Below are 15067 nucleotides of genomic sequence, written 5' to 3'. Positions count from 1 at the left end.
GGCCCAGAGGACCTAACAGGATGGTGATGAATTACTTTTCCACATCACCTCTTTGTTGTCATCTCTTCCTGTGGGCTTTGGTTCCATATTATTTCCCTTCATATTCTGTGCACATGTGAGAATGCCAAGGATACGGTGGATATGGCTGAAGAGAATTAACATGCAAGATAATAGAGAATGGAAACATGAGATGAATAACTCAATATTTATTTACTTATTAAATTTATTAACCATCCTTTCCAATAGGGCCAAGCGCAGGGCAGTGCACACATAATAAGATAAAATATCACACCTAACAATTTAAAGTCAGGCTAAAACAGTGAGACCTATTATCTGTAGACAGCACTAAAATCCTTATGTAGTGCAGCTGTCTCACGGAGGAAGGGGCAGGAAGACGAGAGAGCCAAGACAGGACTGTTGCTGTCCTTAACCAAATGCCTGGAGGAACATCTCTGCCTTATATGTCCTGTGGAATTGTAGTGTATCCCACAGGGTATGGATGTGATTTAGCAGAGAGTTCTATCATATTGGAGCCAGAGCAGAGAAAGCCCTGGCTCTGATCAAGGACAGCCGGATCTCTCAGGCCAGGGACTGCCAATAAATTCTGATCTCCTGAACATAAAATTCTTCTGGGGGAATACCAAGAGAGGTGGTCCCAAAGGTAAGGGCCTTAAATGTCAACACCATAGCCTTGAATCTGATCCGGTACCCCACCAGAAGCCAATGCAGCTCATGCAGCACCGGATGGATATGTGCTGCACACAGCATCCTTGTAAGGACCTAGGCTGCTGCATCTTGTACCCGCTGGAGTTTCCAGGTCAGCCTCAAGGGTAGGCCCACAAAAAAACAAGTTACAGTAATCCAATTTGGAGGTGACCATTGCATGATTACAGTGGCTAGGTCAGGGAAAGACAGGTACAGGGCTAGCTGCCTAGCCCAGCACAAATAAAAGAACACCAGTCTGGCAACATTTGTGACCTGGGTCTCGATTGTTAAGGGCAACCAGGATCACATTCAGACTCCTAACAGCAGATGCCAGTTTCAGAGGCAAACCATCAAGGGGTAGGAGTTGACACCCCATACCTGCATCCCCTGACCCAGCCACAGAACCTCTGTCTTAGAAGGATTCAGACTCAGCTGGCTCTGTTTTAGCCAACCCAACATGGCTTGCAACCCCTCTGCCAGACTGTCTGGCTGCCCACCCATTAGCAGCCCAAAGCTGAGTGTCAACCCAGCCCAAAGGGGAGCTCATATGAAAGTTAAATAACACTGGGGAGAAAACTGCCCCTTATGGTACCCCACACATCTCAGGGGTACCTGATAGTGCCTTCTCTCCCTGCACCATCCTCTGTAAAGGAAGTCACAGCCTTTAGTTGGTAAGACCTGAGCAAGGCTGATAATAATAGGAAGTTTTGGAGGTCACTGGAGGGTTGCCATAAATTGGAAGTGACTTGTCACAATCGTTATTTTGTTTTGTCTGGCTTAGTTTATTTTTATGGGCCCAGGATTTAAATAAGGAAAGAATCTGAAACAAAAAAGCTGGGCTGTGACTCATCCTGAACTGAAAGTTTGTAATGAATACCAATCAGATGAATGCAGCCACTACACCAAAGATATTTTTCCTTCAACAAAATTTTCTAAAGAAGACAAGCAGAGGGGTAAAGAAATTTAAATGTAAACGATGGGCAGTGGAGAAAGTAAGAGAAATTTAAATGTAAACGATGGGCAGTGGAGAAAGTAAGAGAAATCACAAATTCTACTAAAGGACATTTGTATGGATATTCATAAAAAAATTTAAGCTACCAGAAACCATAAAGGAAACTTCAATTTTAATTTTATTCCGAATATTTAGAAATATAAAACACCATAGTCCATTAATGCAGTACTATGACAAAATGTATTTCTGAAGACAATCTTTCCAGAAAAATCCAATGTCAGTCCTGAAATCTAACAATATTCTTTCACTTATCATTTCCCATTTGGCATTTTTTTTAAAAAAAAAATACAGTTTGAATATGCTAAGACTGACATATAATAGACTTTGGAAAGGTACAGTTTGAAGTGATCCAGACAAATTGAGTATGAACAAGCCAAAGTTCAGAACTTTTTTCTATAGATTCTAAACACGGGCTTAAAATCTTTTCTCCTAGAATCTACAGGATTTAAAAGTAGTACATTTTGAATGGGACTGGCACTTCCCAAAGCCATGCACAGAAGCTAAAAACTGTGTCTGCTGACTCATTTCTCAACATCTATGCACTGACAGGCTCTTCTTCACAGATGGGATATCATTACAGGCACTGACTCCCCTCAGTGCCGCATAGTCAGTCTACAAACTATATGTACATGCAGAAAACCTTAGCAAGGTATGGAGACTGGGAATGCTGCAGAGGCAATCTTGTTCCCTCCACCATCTCCTAGATTAATCTGATTGAGTAACAATGGGTATATATTTGATTGTCTAGCAAAGATACCACACTTCCACCCTGAGCTAGATGGCCCAAGCTAACCTGATCTCAGCAGATATCAGAAGTTAAGTAAGGCCAGTCCTGGTTAGTACTTGGATGGCAGACAAGACAAACAAGAGAAAACCACCTCTGTTCATTTCTTGCCTTGGAAACTCTACAGGGTTGCCATAAATTGGCTGCAACTTGATGACACTTTCCACCAGCAGCAGCAAACAGAGAGAATATCAGAATGCTTGTTTGGATGATGTTTGCTGCTTTTAAAATTGTTCCATATTCTTAGTTGTAATAGATATAAAAACAACTGACCAAAGCAGCTTATTCTGGTTCTGGCTATTATACATTGATTTCTCCCTCCCACTCAGGACCCCTTATTGTAATACTTTTTGCTACAGGCCTGCTCTAGGAGATAAACTATTTTACAATAATTATCCTATCAATTATTAGTTCAACTGAGGAAAAAGTAGGCTGATTGCAGCTGATATCCTCATACAGTAAGATCCACACATGCTTCACATAGAAGACAGACTATATATGACAAAACAATTAAGGAACTGTGCTTGAGCAATGGTACAGAAAGCCCCACTCTATCTCATTCCAGCACACTTTCTGGATACCAACCATGGCTTTCAATGGTGCTATATCTGCAATCATGTCTTCTCACTCCAGCCACTTAAACATAATACAAGCAAGCATGACCACTTCAGCCTGTGAGAAACATGCTCACCTTGGTGGCTGTTATGAGGGCAGAAAGGTAGCGTACATATGTTGTTAAAATAAAATAAATTAAAATGTACAAATATAAGCCGGAAGCAGAAAAATTTGCCATCTATTATCCTGGTTAAACAGATACCTTGCATATTCTTTGTTTTAAACAATTTATTGGTAGCATATGGTTACAAAACTTATCTATTTCTTAATTTTTTTTCTTTTTTTCACATTAACCCATATGACATTTCCATCCCCCCTCCCTCCAATGTTGACTTCCCCGAGGTTATAAGTTCAAATCCATGCTAAAGGCACTTCTGACTGCTCAAAGTTTCATATATATATTCTTACAACTAAAAAATTGTCCAATATTTCTTTACTTTCCAAGTTTTCTCCATGTATCCTTTAAATTTTCTCCACTCCCTTTTGAATATCTCTAGATCATAGTCTCTTAGTGTTCTGGTTAATTTGTCCATTTCACACCACGATAAAACTTTCATGGTCCATTCCCATTTCTCTGGTATTTTTTCTTGCTTCCAAAGCTGCGCGTACAAAGTCCTAGCAGCTGATAACAGGTACCAGATTAAAGTCCTATCTTCTTTTGGGTATTTTTCTAATTGTAATCCAAGTAAAAACGTCTCTGCAATTTTCTTAAAATCATAACCCAAAATTTTGGTGATTTCTTGTTGTATCATCTTCCAGAATTCTTTCGCTTTTTCACATGTCCACCACATATGGAAGAAAGAACCTTCATGTTTTTTACATTTCCAACATCTATCCGACATTTTCTTACTTATCTTAGCCAATTTTTTCGGAGTCATATACCACCTATACATCATTTTAAAACAGTTCTCCTTAATGCTTTGACAAGTTGATATCTTCATTGAGTTCTTCCAGAGGTGCTCCCATGTTTCCATTTGTATTTCTCTATTCACATTAATTGCCCATTTGACCATTTGAGACTTTACTACTTCTTCTTCTGTAGACCATTTCAATAATAACTTATATACTTTTGATATCAATTTTTCATTGTCACCTAACAGGACCCTTTCCAGTTCTGTTTGTTCTCGTCTAATTCCCTCTGATTTTATGTCGTTTTCCATCAAACTTTTAATTTGTTGCATTTGAAACCAGTCATAATTGTTATTTAACTCTTCTAAGGTTTTTAATTCAATTTTATCTCCTTGAATCTTAAGCAGTTGGTTATATGACATTTCTCTTTTTTCTTCAGAATCAGCTGTTATTTTTATTACTTCTGCTGGCACTATCCATAGTGGTTTTCTCTCGTCCCCATATTTCTTGTATTTTATCCAAGTATTTAGTAATGTATTTCTGACATAGTGGTGAGAGAAAAAACCATCCATTTTATTCTTCCCATAGTACATGTATGCATGCCAGCCGAATCTATTTCCGTGAGCTTCTAACCACAAAGGTTTTTTGTCTAACAGCATTATCCAGTCTTTTATCCATGTCAAACAAACTGCATCGTGATATAGTCTTAGATCGGGAAGTTGAAAACCTCCTCTCTCTTTGGCATCCGTTAAGATCTTCATCTTTATCCTTGGTTTCTTTCCGGCCCAAATGAAATCAGAAATTTTCCTTTGCCATTTGTTGAATTGTTTTGCTTCTTTTACAATCGGGATGGTTTGAAACAAATACATTATCCTTGGCAAAATATTCATTTTGATTGCAGCTATCCTGCCCAGTAAGGACAAGTTGAGTTTATTCCATTTCATCAAATCTTTGTCCATCTTACACCACAGTTTTTCATAATTGTTTTTGAATAAATCAATGTTCTTCATTGTTATCTCTATTCCAAGGTACCTAACTTTGGTTGTGACTTCACAACCTGTCACCTTTTGTAGTTCTTTTGTTTTATTTGGTTGCATGTTTTTACAGAGGAATTTCGATTTCTCCTTATTTATGTATAATCCTGCTAGTTCTCCGTACTCTTTTATCTTAGCTAACAGCAGTGGTGACACTTGAACCGGATTCTCCATTATGAACACTATATCGTCTGCAAAAGCTTTGTATTTATAAGAGAATCTTCTAATTTTTAGACCTTCTATTTTTTCATCTTTTTGAATTTGTTGTAACAGAATTTCAAGAGTCATTATAAACAACAATGGTGATAGCGGGCATCCTTGCTTTGTTCCTTTGCTCACTTTCAATTCTTTCAATTCTTTGGTAAGGTCTGCATTTATACACAATTTTGCATGCTGATCTGTATATCTTTGTTCCTTTGCTCACTTTCAATTCTTTCAATTCTTTGGTAAGGTCTGCATTTATACACAATTTTGCATGCTGATCTGTATATATTGCTCTTGTCATTTTTATAAATTGTTCCCCTAACAGAGGGGGATTTTATTGTCACTGTTCAGGGTATTAAAGACCCCTGATAAGGTCTATGCTCATTAACCCTAGGCAAGGGTTAATCCAAGACGACTTATCTTCCTTTAATGCTGTTGATATCGAACTGGAGGAGTCAGGAAGCTGGCTCCTTCAGTTCTTGATGTCCGGCAATGGAATTTGTCAACCATCGTCTGCAGTGACTCTAAAGTGACTTCGGTCACTCAAGGCTGTCGGAATCCAAGCACTCTAGAAGGACGGATTTTAATTGCAAGAAAATAGCAGCCGGGGGAGTTGAGAACATCTAAAAGGTACACTCATCATTCTTATCTTCACTCTGAGAGACTTTGAATATAGTTTAAATACTGAGTGGATTAACAACAGACAAAGGCAAAGCATAATTGAATGGGGAAAAAAAAAACTTTTACCTTGTTAAGCTGAGCTCTGTGGCTTTGGAAGTGAACAACAGCAAAAAATAAAAAAACCCTTCAAGATAAGAGTGAAAATTGGCAGTCGGAGGCTGGTGACGCAGAAGAAAGAAAAGAGAGTTGCCGTGTATATATGCCCATAAACTGCAGAACCTTGAATGAACTGAGCTGAGTGGGGGCATAGTAGGAAAAGAATTCAGCTTGTGAAAATTGAACGCCGTAAAAATAATTGCCTTCAAAGATATTTGGAGAAAAGACATATTGTTGTGGATTCTTGTGGTTGCGGTTTCTTCATGCAGCTCAAAAAACTGCGAGACTAGAACGAGATCAGTCTAAGCTGTGACAGGAAGTGAAACTAAAAGGGGCTGGACAATAAATCAGAGCCTATAAGGATAACAAGAGCTGTGACATCCGACCTTTGAACTAGGAAGGAATTGAGTCCAAGACTCAGACCAAGAAAGACGAAGAGAGACCTCTCTAGGCTGGAACTGTACCATAGAGAAATAACGATTGCCATTTTAAAAGGGAGAAAAACTGTCAAAATTGTTAAAATTCAATATCTTTGCTCAGGAAGAAGGGAGAAAAACGAAACTAGTCTCATCTGAAAGAACTGGCTCTAAGCTATTGGATTGGATGCTAAACTTTATGTGGGGATTTTTTTAAGGTTTGGTGATTTTTTATATGTCAGTAGAAAGAATAACACGTGCAAGAGCCCAATCATTTGACAAGATGCAGTCTCAATTTGACGCTCTGGAGGCAAAAATGTTAAAAGCTATGGACAAATTGCATTTGGCAATAAAAAAAGATATTAAAAAAGAAGTTGGAGACCTTAGGAAGGAGATAGAGAGTTTTAAGGAAGAGACTCAAAATAAAGTGAAAGAGGTAGAGATGAAAGTGGATACACAGGCCTCTGCCTTGCTAAAAATTCAAGAAAAGGTCATAATACACGACTGTAAGTTGCTGGAGTCACAAGTGCGTCTAAGAGGGGTACCTGAAAAAGAAGAGACAGATTTAAAAGGCTATATGGTGGATATCATCACTGAGTACATAGAAGAAGACCCTGACAGATTTAAGAGTATGTTGGAGGGTGCCTATAGAGTCAACTCAGTTTATGCGAAGAATAAAGGCCTGCCAAGAGACATCGTCATAAGATTAAGATCAAAAGAGGTGGCAGAGAAAATCGTGAGAAAAGGGTACCAAAAAGCCTGGGCAATAGAAGGGAGCAGAGTTAAAATAATGAAAGAGCTACCAAGAGAAGTGATCAGCGATAGGAAAAAGTACAAGAAGCTAACCGATCAGTTACGTGCAGAGGGCACAAGATATAGATGGATAATACCAGAGGGTCTTGGATTTGAACAAAATGGCGAAAGGATTACAATAAGAAGCGAACAAGAGATGCATAGCTTTTTTGAAGAAAATAAAGAACCAACATCATAATGGAGTACAAATTACTATCTTGGAATATAAATGGACTAAATTCACCACAGAAAAGAAGGAGAACATTTCATTGGATTAAAAAGCAAAAATGTAATATAATTTGTTTACAGGAAGTTCATATACAACGCAAGGACAGTAAATTTTTGTGGAATAGAAATTTGGGGTTGGAATTTTTTTCACTAGCAGAGCAAAAGAAAAGAGGGGTGGTTTTTTACATTAAAGAACAACTTGACCCAAAATTAATCTTTAAAGATAAAGAAGGAAGATATATTGCTGTTGAGGTGACGATAGAGGCGAAAAAAACGTTACTATTAGGACTTTATGCACCCAATGGAGCGAAAGACAAATTCTTTAAAGACATAAATCGACAAATGGACGAAGAGACCTATGACCAGGTATTGATGATGGGCGATTTTAATGGGACAATACAAAATAACCTTGACAGATCAAGTCCAAAGAAGAATGATAAAGAAGGGAAGCTGCCCAATTCTTTCTTTGAGTTGATTAAACAGGAAAATCTAGAAGACATTTGGAGAAAGTTCAACCCTGAGGTAAGAGACTATACATTTTTCTCAGCAAGGCATAATTCTTTTTCCAGAATTGACATGCTGTGGGGTTCCCAAGGCTTGGGCCTCATAACAAAAAAAATTGAGATTCTTCCAAAGGTTTGGGCGGACCATAATCCAATATGCTGGTCCACAAAATTGCAAAGAAAATCAAGAAGATGGAGAATTAATGAGGATTTACTACAAAATAAAGACACTGTGTCATTCTTAGAAAAGGAGACTGCAGCATTCTTCCAAATAAATGAAACGGATGATATGGAGTATCAAACAGTATGGGACACTTATAAAGCAGTAATGAGGGGTATATTAATTACATTGAATAATAAAGACAAAAGAGCAAGAGAAGAAAGGCTGTCAGCACTGCAAAATGAAATAAATAAAAAAGAAAAGGACTTAAAAAAAAGACCAGGGAAGAAAAAATTAATAAAAGAAATTACGATATTACAATCCCAAGTTAAACATTTGCTGAATAAAGAACTAGAATGGAATTTAAAAAATTTGAAACAGAAATCGTTTGAAAGTGCAAACAAACCTGGTAAATACCTGGCCTGGCAATTAAAAAAGAAGAAAGAAAATAAGATACCTTGCATATTCTTAAGTGTACATTTTATTTTAGCAAAGTGTTCTGTTGGCAAAGTATTTATCACCTAAAATGAAAAGTAATGTCTTTCAACAGCTGTTCTTTTTATTCAGCTTCTCTTTTCCAAGCAAATATATTAAATTAAAAACCTAGCCAATATATTCAACATTATATCTGTATGATATATAACAGGGGTTGCCAACGGTAGCTCTCCAGATGTTTTTGCCTACAACTCCCATCAGCCCTAGCCATTGGCCATGCTGGCTGGGGCTGATGGGAGTTGTAGGCAAAAAACATCTGGACAGCTACCATTGGCCACCCCTAATATATAATATGTTGTGAATACACACAAAAATAAGGGCTAATTATGTATAAGCAACAGGAGAAAGGTAACTTACACGACCACAAAACTTGATTTGAAAGTCTTAGTACTAAACTGTTCCAGTTTATAGATAGATAGATAGATAGATAGATAGATAGATAGATAGATAGATAGATAGATAGATGATAGATAGATAGATGATAGATAGATAGATAGATAGATAGATAGATAGATAGATAGATAGATAGATAGATAGATAGATAGATAGATAGATAGATAGATAGATGAATTTATTGTCATTGTTCTCAACAAAAAGAAAGCAACGAAATGAGGTGCTCATCCACAAACATACCAACACATCAAACACACATATTCATAAACCATTTAAATACATCTAAAACCATTAAACCATTTATCTACAAATAGATTTTACTTTGTTATTCATATACACATCATAAGCATAGTTGTTTCATTACATTAGTTCACTCATATGAAAGGAAATAATCAGGAGGTAACTGTTGCTACCACAAATGGTTTGTAAACTGAGGATTGCAGAAACATTACAGCAATCAAATGTTTAGAGAATCTGGGGAACCAGAAGTTCTGTAGACAAGTGGGAAACCTAGCTGCTTAGGGCACATTGGCCAAAGAAACTGCCTGAAAAGTAGAAAGCCTGAAAAGGTTTGATTTCTATAGAGTGATTCACAAGTGAAGTTAAAATCACCTATCTATTTCTAGAATGTGCTTTCTTTTACAACTTGTCATTCTGGTTTCCTAATATAAGGAAAACCAGCAGTTTTAATTCACATGTAGTTTTGGCCTCCTTGTAAAATGTGTGATAATTTCATTTTATTTCATCAAGGGTTTTTTGTCTTGCAGTCAATTACAACTCACATCTCTTGTTTTGTTAATAAAACCACTTATTTGTCTCATATAAGTAAATGGAGAAATGCACAATATATATTTTACCTCAGAGAAATACTCAAAATAAATGCTAATGACCCAAATATCTTACCTTGGCAAAAAGTAGCATTAATTCTTTTGTAACCTTGTGGACAGTCCACCACTGGGCTATATCCAGAGTAAACTAATATTGAAAGAAAAAAATATTAATGACAAAAATAACACAATATCTTAATTCAAACTATCAGGAAAATATTGTGGGCTTGCATGTTCCTTTTCTTCACCTCCTTTCTCTGCCCTCACACACTTATTCCCTCCTCCATTTTTAGGCTGCTCTAACTGTGATAATTAGTTACTGCAATAATTCAGGCAGGCATCTATGGTTAATGCTAATTTCCACATCATTGCAATCCAGCTTCAAACAATTTGCTGATTTGGATATTATGACAAGTTATGGTTACAGTAACAAATGAGGGCACTGATACAGCAGAAGGCAGGAGAAGCAGGAGAGCCACAGCACAATCTTGATCATTGGTCTGTAGAAATATTCAAACTGAGCCAACTCTCCACATAAATCACTTTATAGTTTTACATCTTTAAAAAAAAGATAAAAATCAATTTATATGGGATAATTTAACATTATGAATTAGTTATATTTATTAGTAAAGTTCTTAATAATAAAGATCAATCTTTGTCAAAGAATGCAACACTAGAGAAGAAGAAGAAGACCACAGAGCGGCTTACAATCTCCTTTCAATTATCCTTCCCCCACAACAGACACCCTGTGAGGTGGGTGGGGCTGAGAGAGCTCTCCCAGAAGCTGCCCTTTTAAGGACAACTCCTCTGAGAGCTATGGCTGACCCAATGCCATTTCAGCAACTGCAAGTGGAGGAGTGGAGAATCAAACCCAGTTCTTCCAGATAAGAGTCTGCCCACTTAACCACTACACCAAACTGGCTCTCTTAAATGTAAACTAGTGCTCCAGAGAGTTCAAAGCACTTCACATACACTATCTCAATAATCTTTATAATCCTGCAAGGTAGACACAGTATTATCATCACAATGCTGATGGTAATAGGAGGGACTGAGAATGAGTTCATGGCATTGATCTTCCTCCTTTTCCTTGCACCTGGCTGTGTCACCCAAAAGCACCTCCTGAATGTCAGGAGACAACACATGAATGGGGTCAGAATTTCTGCTTATTCCTTCTTGCTGCACCCCTCTATGCTACATCCAGGGTCGGTGTGCGGGGTTCTGCCAAGGCAGAACCCCGACACACATCCAACCACCCCAATACTTATTATGCATGTGTGAAGCATGATGACGTCACACGGTACATCATCATGTGCCTTTGTTTCTGTGTGCTGAGGGGCCAGGAGAGTTCTTCCGACCCCTCATTAACTTTAAATGGCACGCAAGACATTTTTAGATTCCAAATTAACAATATATTTTATTCAACATAGAGTGTAAAGGTCAGGAAAAATCAGGGGCTGAAATTTCTGAGAAAACAAATACGGTACATGTGCAGGCTTTAGTTCTTAAGTTTCAGGCTAAGGAGAATTTCTTAAGCTTTTCACAGTGACTTAAATCTTTATGTTGAGAGGCTTTTGTTCCAGTGTTTTCCCCAAAAACTTCAGTATTTTATTTTTTTTTAGTATTCTCTAACTCAATTGCAAGAGCCCCATGGTGCAGAGTGGTAAGCTGCAGTACAGCAGTCCAAGCTCTGCTCGTACCTTAGTTTGATCCTGGTAGAAGCTGGGTTCAGATAGCCGGCTCAAGGTTGACTCAGCCTTCCATCCTTCCAAGGTCAGTAAAATGAGTACCCAGATTACTGGGGGAAAAGTGTAGATGACTGGGGAAGGCAATGGCAAACCACTCCGTAAAAAGTCTGCCAAGAAAACGTCCTGATGTGACGTCACCCCATGGGTCAGTAATGACCTGGTGCCTTTTTACCTTTTTAACTCTATTGGTTTCCAGAAGGGTGATACACTCTTTCCAGTACACAAACCTTTTCTCCTGAAACACCAGTCTTGAGGGAAATCCCTTCTCTCTGTAGAAGATCTATCCCCTTTCCTTAACCTGAATGGGCGTCTTCACCCGACTTCCCAAACTTTCTTGCCAACTTTCCCCCAGTACTCTGTCTGTGTAAAACTGCTTACAAATAGGGTTACCAACTCCCAAGAGGGAGAAAGGATCCCCCAATTCGGTGGGTTCCAATCAACCACTAGACAGCTGGCTGGTGAAAGAATCCCCGCCCCCAACACCCACCACTTGGAAGTGACATAATCATGCTGGGGATGCCATGTGAGGATGCTTTAGTGTTTTAGGCAAAACTCTATGGTAACCATACAGTTTTGCTCAAAATACCAAAGTGTTGCTGCATGGCATCCCTGGTGTGATGATGTCATTTCCTCATGATGTCATCACATGGGTGACATCATGCATGGCAACGTTGCCTCCCCATGCTCCCCGACAGCACCCCACATCCGGGAGTGAAGAGGACCTGGTAGCATTATTCTCAACTAAGGCTGAAATCATTCAACTCATTCAAGGAAGAAATCTGACTGACTGTCTCCTCACCATGCAGTTCATAAGTTTTTCTCTGTTCAGCTTATACTGACCAATCAGATTACTAGGAGCAGTCTGTCACTCAAGACTCTGTTTCTGTGAAGAATTAACCCTGTGAAGAATTAAAATTTCTGAGTTTTGAAAGACTTCATTCTGAGGTTTGTGGGACTGCTTAAAATTCTGAGTTGTGATAGCTGGGGAACTGCTGTTTGGTTGGTTGAGTGGCCTAAAGGTAAAAGTGATTGAGAGTGATTGCTGCTGATTGCTTTGGAGTGGCTCTGCTCCACCCGCTTTGCATTTTAAGCTGTGCCTTACGAAAGGCGCAAGCCGAAGGGCGAGAGCTAAAGGGCTCTTCGCCTAGGGGCTCTCTAAGGACCAGGAACCCAGATCCCTAATTTCCTTGTTCTCCCAATAAGGTAAGTTGACCCTCCAGAAGGGGAGCCACTTAAACAAACAGCATTTAAAGAGGACTGTATATATATTTTTATATGTATATATATGTATATATATGTGTGTGTGTGTATATGTATATATATATATATATATATATATATATATATATATATATAATGAAGATAGAATGCCAGCAGAGGGGTGGGGGCTTTCCAGTGTTTTGCACTGAGTGTCACATGTATGACTATCTGCCCAAAGGACAGAAGTCTTGGGTGTGTGCTTGATGCAAGGAGCTCCTGGTCCTCAAGGAACGAGTTCGTACCCTTGAGGTTGAGGTGACTGCCCTGGAGAAGCAGAGACGGTCGTTAGGCACTTGGGGAAGACTCTCGGGGGCGTATTAGATGAGCCCCACTCTGAACGTAGCAGCCACGTTGCTGCCAGAGAGCGTGAGGGTCGAGAGGGAACAGGGCACTGGGCTGAGGATAAGGGGAATGCAGCCTCAGAAGGGACCTCTTCTTCGGTTGGTGAGAGGGAATCCTTTCGCGCCAAGGAACCATCCCTGGGCAGGGGGAGAGGGGGGGTTTTGGTAGTTGGTGATTCGATCCTTAGGCAAGTAGACAGCTGGGTGGCAAAACCACGTACTGACCGTATGGTGACTTGCCTGCCTGGTGCGAAGGTAGCGGACATTACACGTGTAGTAGATAGGCTACTACATCATCCAGCTACACGAAGACCAGCGAGGCCAAGTCAGACACTGCAACGACCTCTCGGAGCCCTTCCCAATAGGCACAGGTGTAAAGCAAGGCTGCGTTCTCGCGCCAACTCTCTTTACGATCTTCTTTAGCATGATGCTTCAAAGAGCCGCAGTAGATCTAGATGATGACGATGGTGTCTACATCCGCTATCGCACCGATGGCAGCCTGTTCAACCTGAGGCGACTAAAGGCACACTCCAAGACAATGGAAAAACTCATCCGAGAGCTACTGTTTGCTGATGATGCTGCACTCGTCTCCCACTCGGTATCAGCTCTGCAGCATATGACGTCCTGCTTTGCAGAGGCTGCCAAGCTATTCGGCCTAGAAGTTAGTCTGAAGAAGACAGAAGTTCTCCACCAGCCTGCACCCCAGGAAGATTATCACCCTCCCTGCATCACTGTGGGTGAATCAGTTCTGAAGACAGTCCAGCAGTTCAGCTACCTGGGGTGCATCATCTCCTCAGATGCCAAGATCGACAAGGAGATTGACAACAGGCTGGCAAAGGCAAACCGTGCATTTGGCCGACTGCACAAAAGAGTGTGGAGCAACAAGCATCTGAAAAAAGGCACAAAGATCAATGTTTACAAAGCGGTTGTGATGACAACCCTCATCTATGGCTCCGAATCGTGGGTTTTATACCGTCATCACCTGCGACTCCTTGAGCGCTTTCATCAGCGCTGCCTTCGCACCATCCTCAACATCCACTGGAGTGACTTTGTGACCAACACTGAAGTCCTCAAGCGGGCAGAGGTTACCAGCATCGAGGCACTGCTGTTGAAGACGCAGCTGCGCTGGGCAGGGCATATTTCTAGGATGGAAAACCACCGCCTTCCCAAGATTGCCCTGTATGGCGAACTCTCCACCGGCCATCGAAATAGAGGGGCACCAAAGAAGAGGTACAAGGACTCCTTGAAGAAATCCCTTAGCACCTGTCACATCAACCATCACCAGTGGTCTGACCTAGCCTCAGATCGCAAAGCATGGAGGCACACCATCCACCAGGCTGTCTCTTCCTTTGAGAACGCACGCATAGCTGGTCTTGAGGACAAAAGGAGATTGAGGAAGAATCGCACTGCTACAGGGCCAACCCTAAATCAGACTTTTCCCTGCAGCCGCTGTGGCCGGACCTGCCTGTCCCGCATTGGTCTTGTCAGCCACCAGCGAGCCTGCAGCAAACGTGGACTATTGCACCCTTCTTAAATCTTCGTTCGCGAAGCCAAGCCGAGAGAGATAGGCTGATAGACAGTGCTGGGGAGGAGCCTGTGGTCGTGGTTCATGTTGGCACCAACGATGTGGGGAAATGCAGTCGTGAGGTCCTGGAGGAAAAATTTAGGCTGCTAGGCGGGAGACTTAAGGCTAGGACCTCCAAGGTAGCCTTCTCAGAAGTGCTACCTGTTCCACATGTAGGGCAGGAGAGACAGGCACAAATCAGAAGTCTCAATGTGTGGATGAGACGATGGTGTAAGGAGGAAGGGTTTAAGTTTGTTAGGCTCTGGGATGCTTTCTGGAACAAGCGGGAGCTGTACAAAAGAGACGGTCTCCACTTGTCCCTGGATGGAACCAGGCTGCTGGTGCTTAAAATCAAAAAGGTGG

At 40.4% G+C, this 15067-nt stretch overlaps 1 protein-coding gene across 2 annotated transcripts in view; it reads right to left on the bottom strand.

Moving 5' to 3' along the window:
- LOC132575862 (latent-transforming growth factor beta-binding protein 1-like) overlaps positions 1 to 15067 on the bottom strand; it is a 368464-nt gene that overhangs the window by 270300 nt on the left and 83097 nt on the right. For both annotated transcript variants that reach the window (XM_060244552.1, XM_060244558.1), the window contains exon 5: positions 9871 to 9942. In XM_060244552.1, coding sequence (XP_060100535.1) covers positions 9871 to 9942 — 72 coding nt within the window. The remainder of the gene's footprint in view (positions 1 to 9870; positions 9943 to 15067) is intronic.

This window comes from Heteronotia binoei, chromosome 1 (assembly GCF_032191835.1).
Source record: "Heteronotia binoei isolate CCM8104 ecotype False Entrance Well chromosome 1, APGP_CSIRO_Hbin_v1, whole genome shotgun sequence".
Taxonomy (NCBI): domain Eukaryota; kingdom Metazoa; phylum Chordata; class Lepidosauria; order Squamata; family Gekkonidae; genus Heteronotia; species Heteronotia binoei.
The sequence above is the reverse complement of the archived record's forward strand: the minus strand, read 5'-3'. Positions and strand labels throughout refer to the sequence as shown.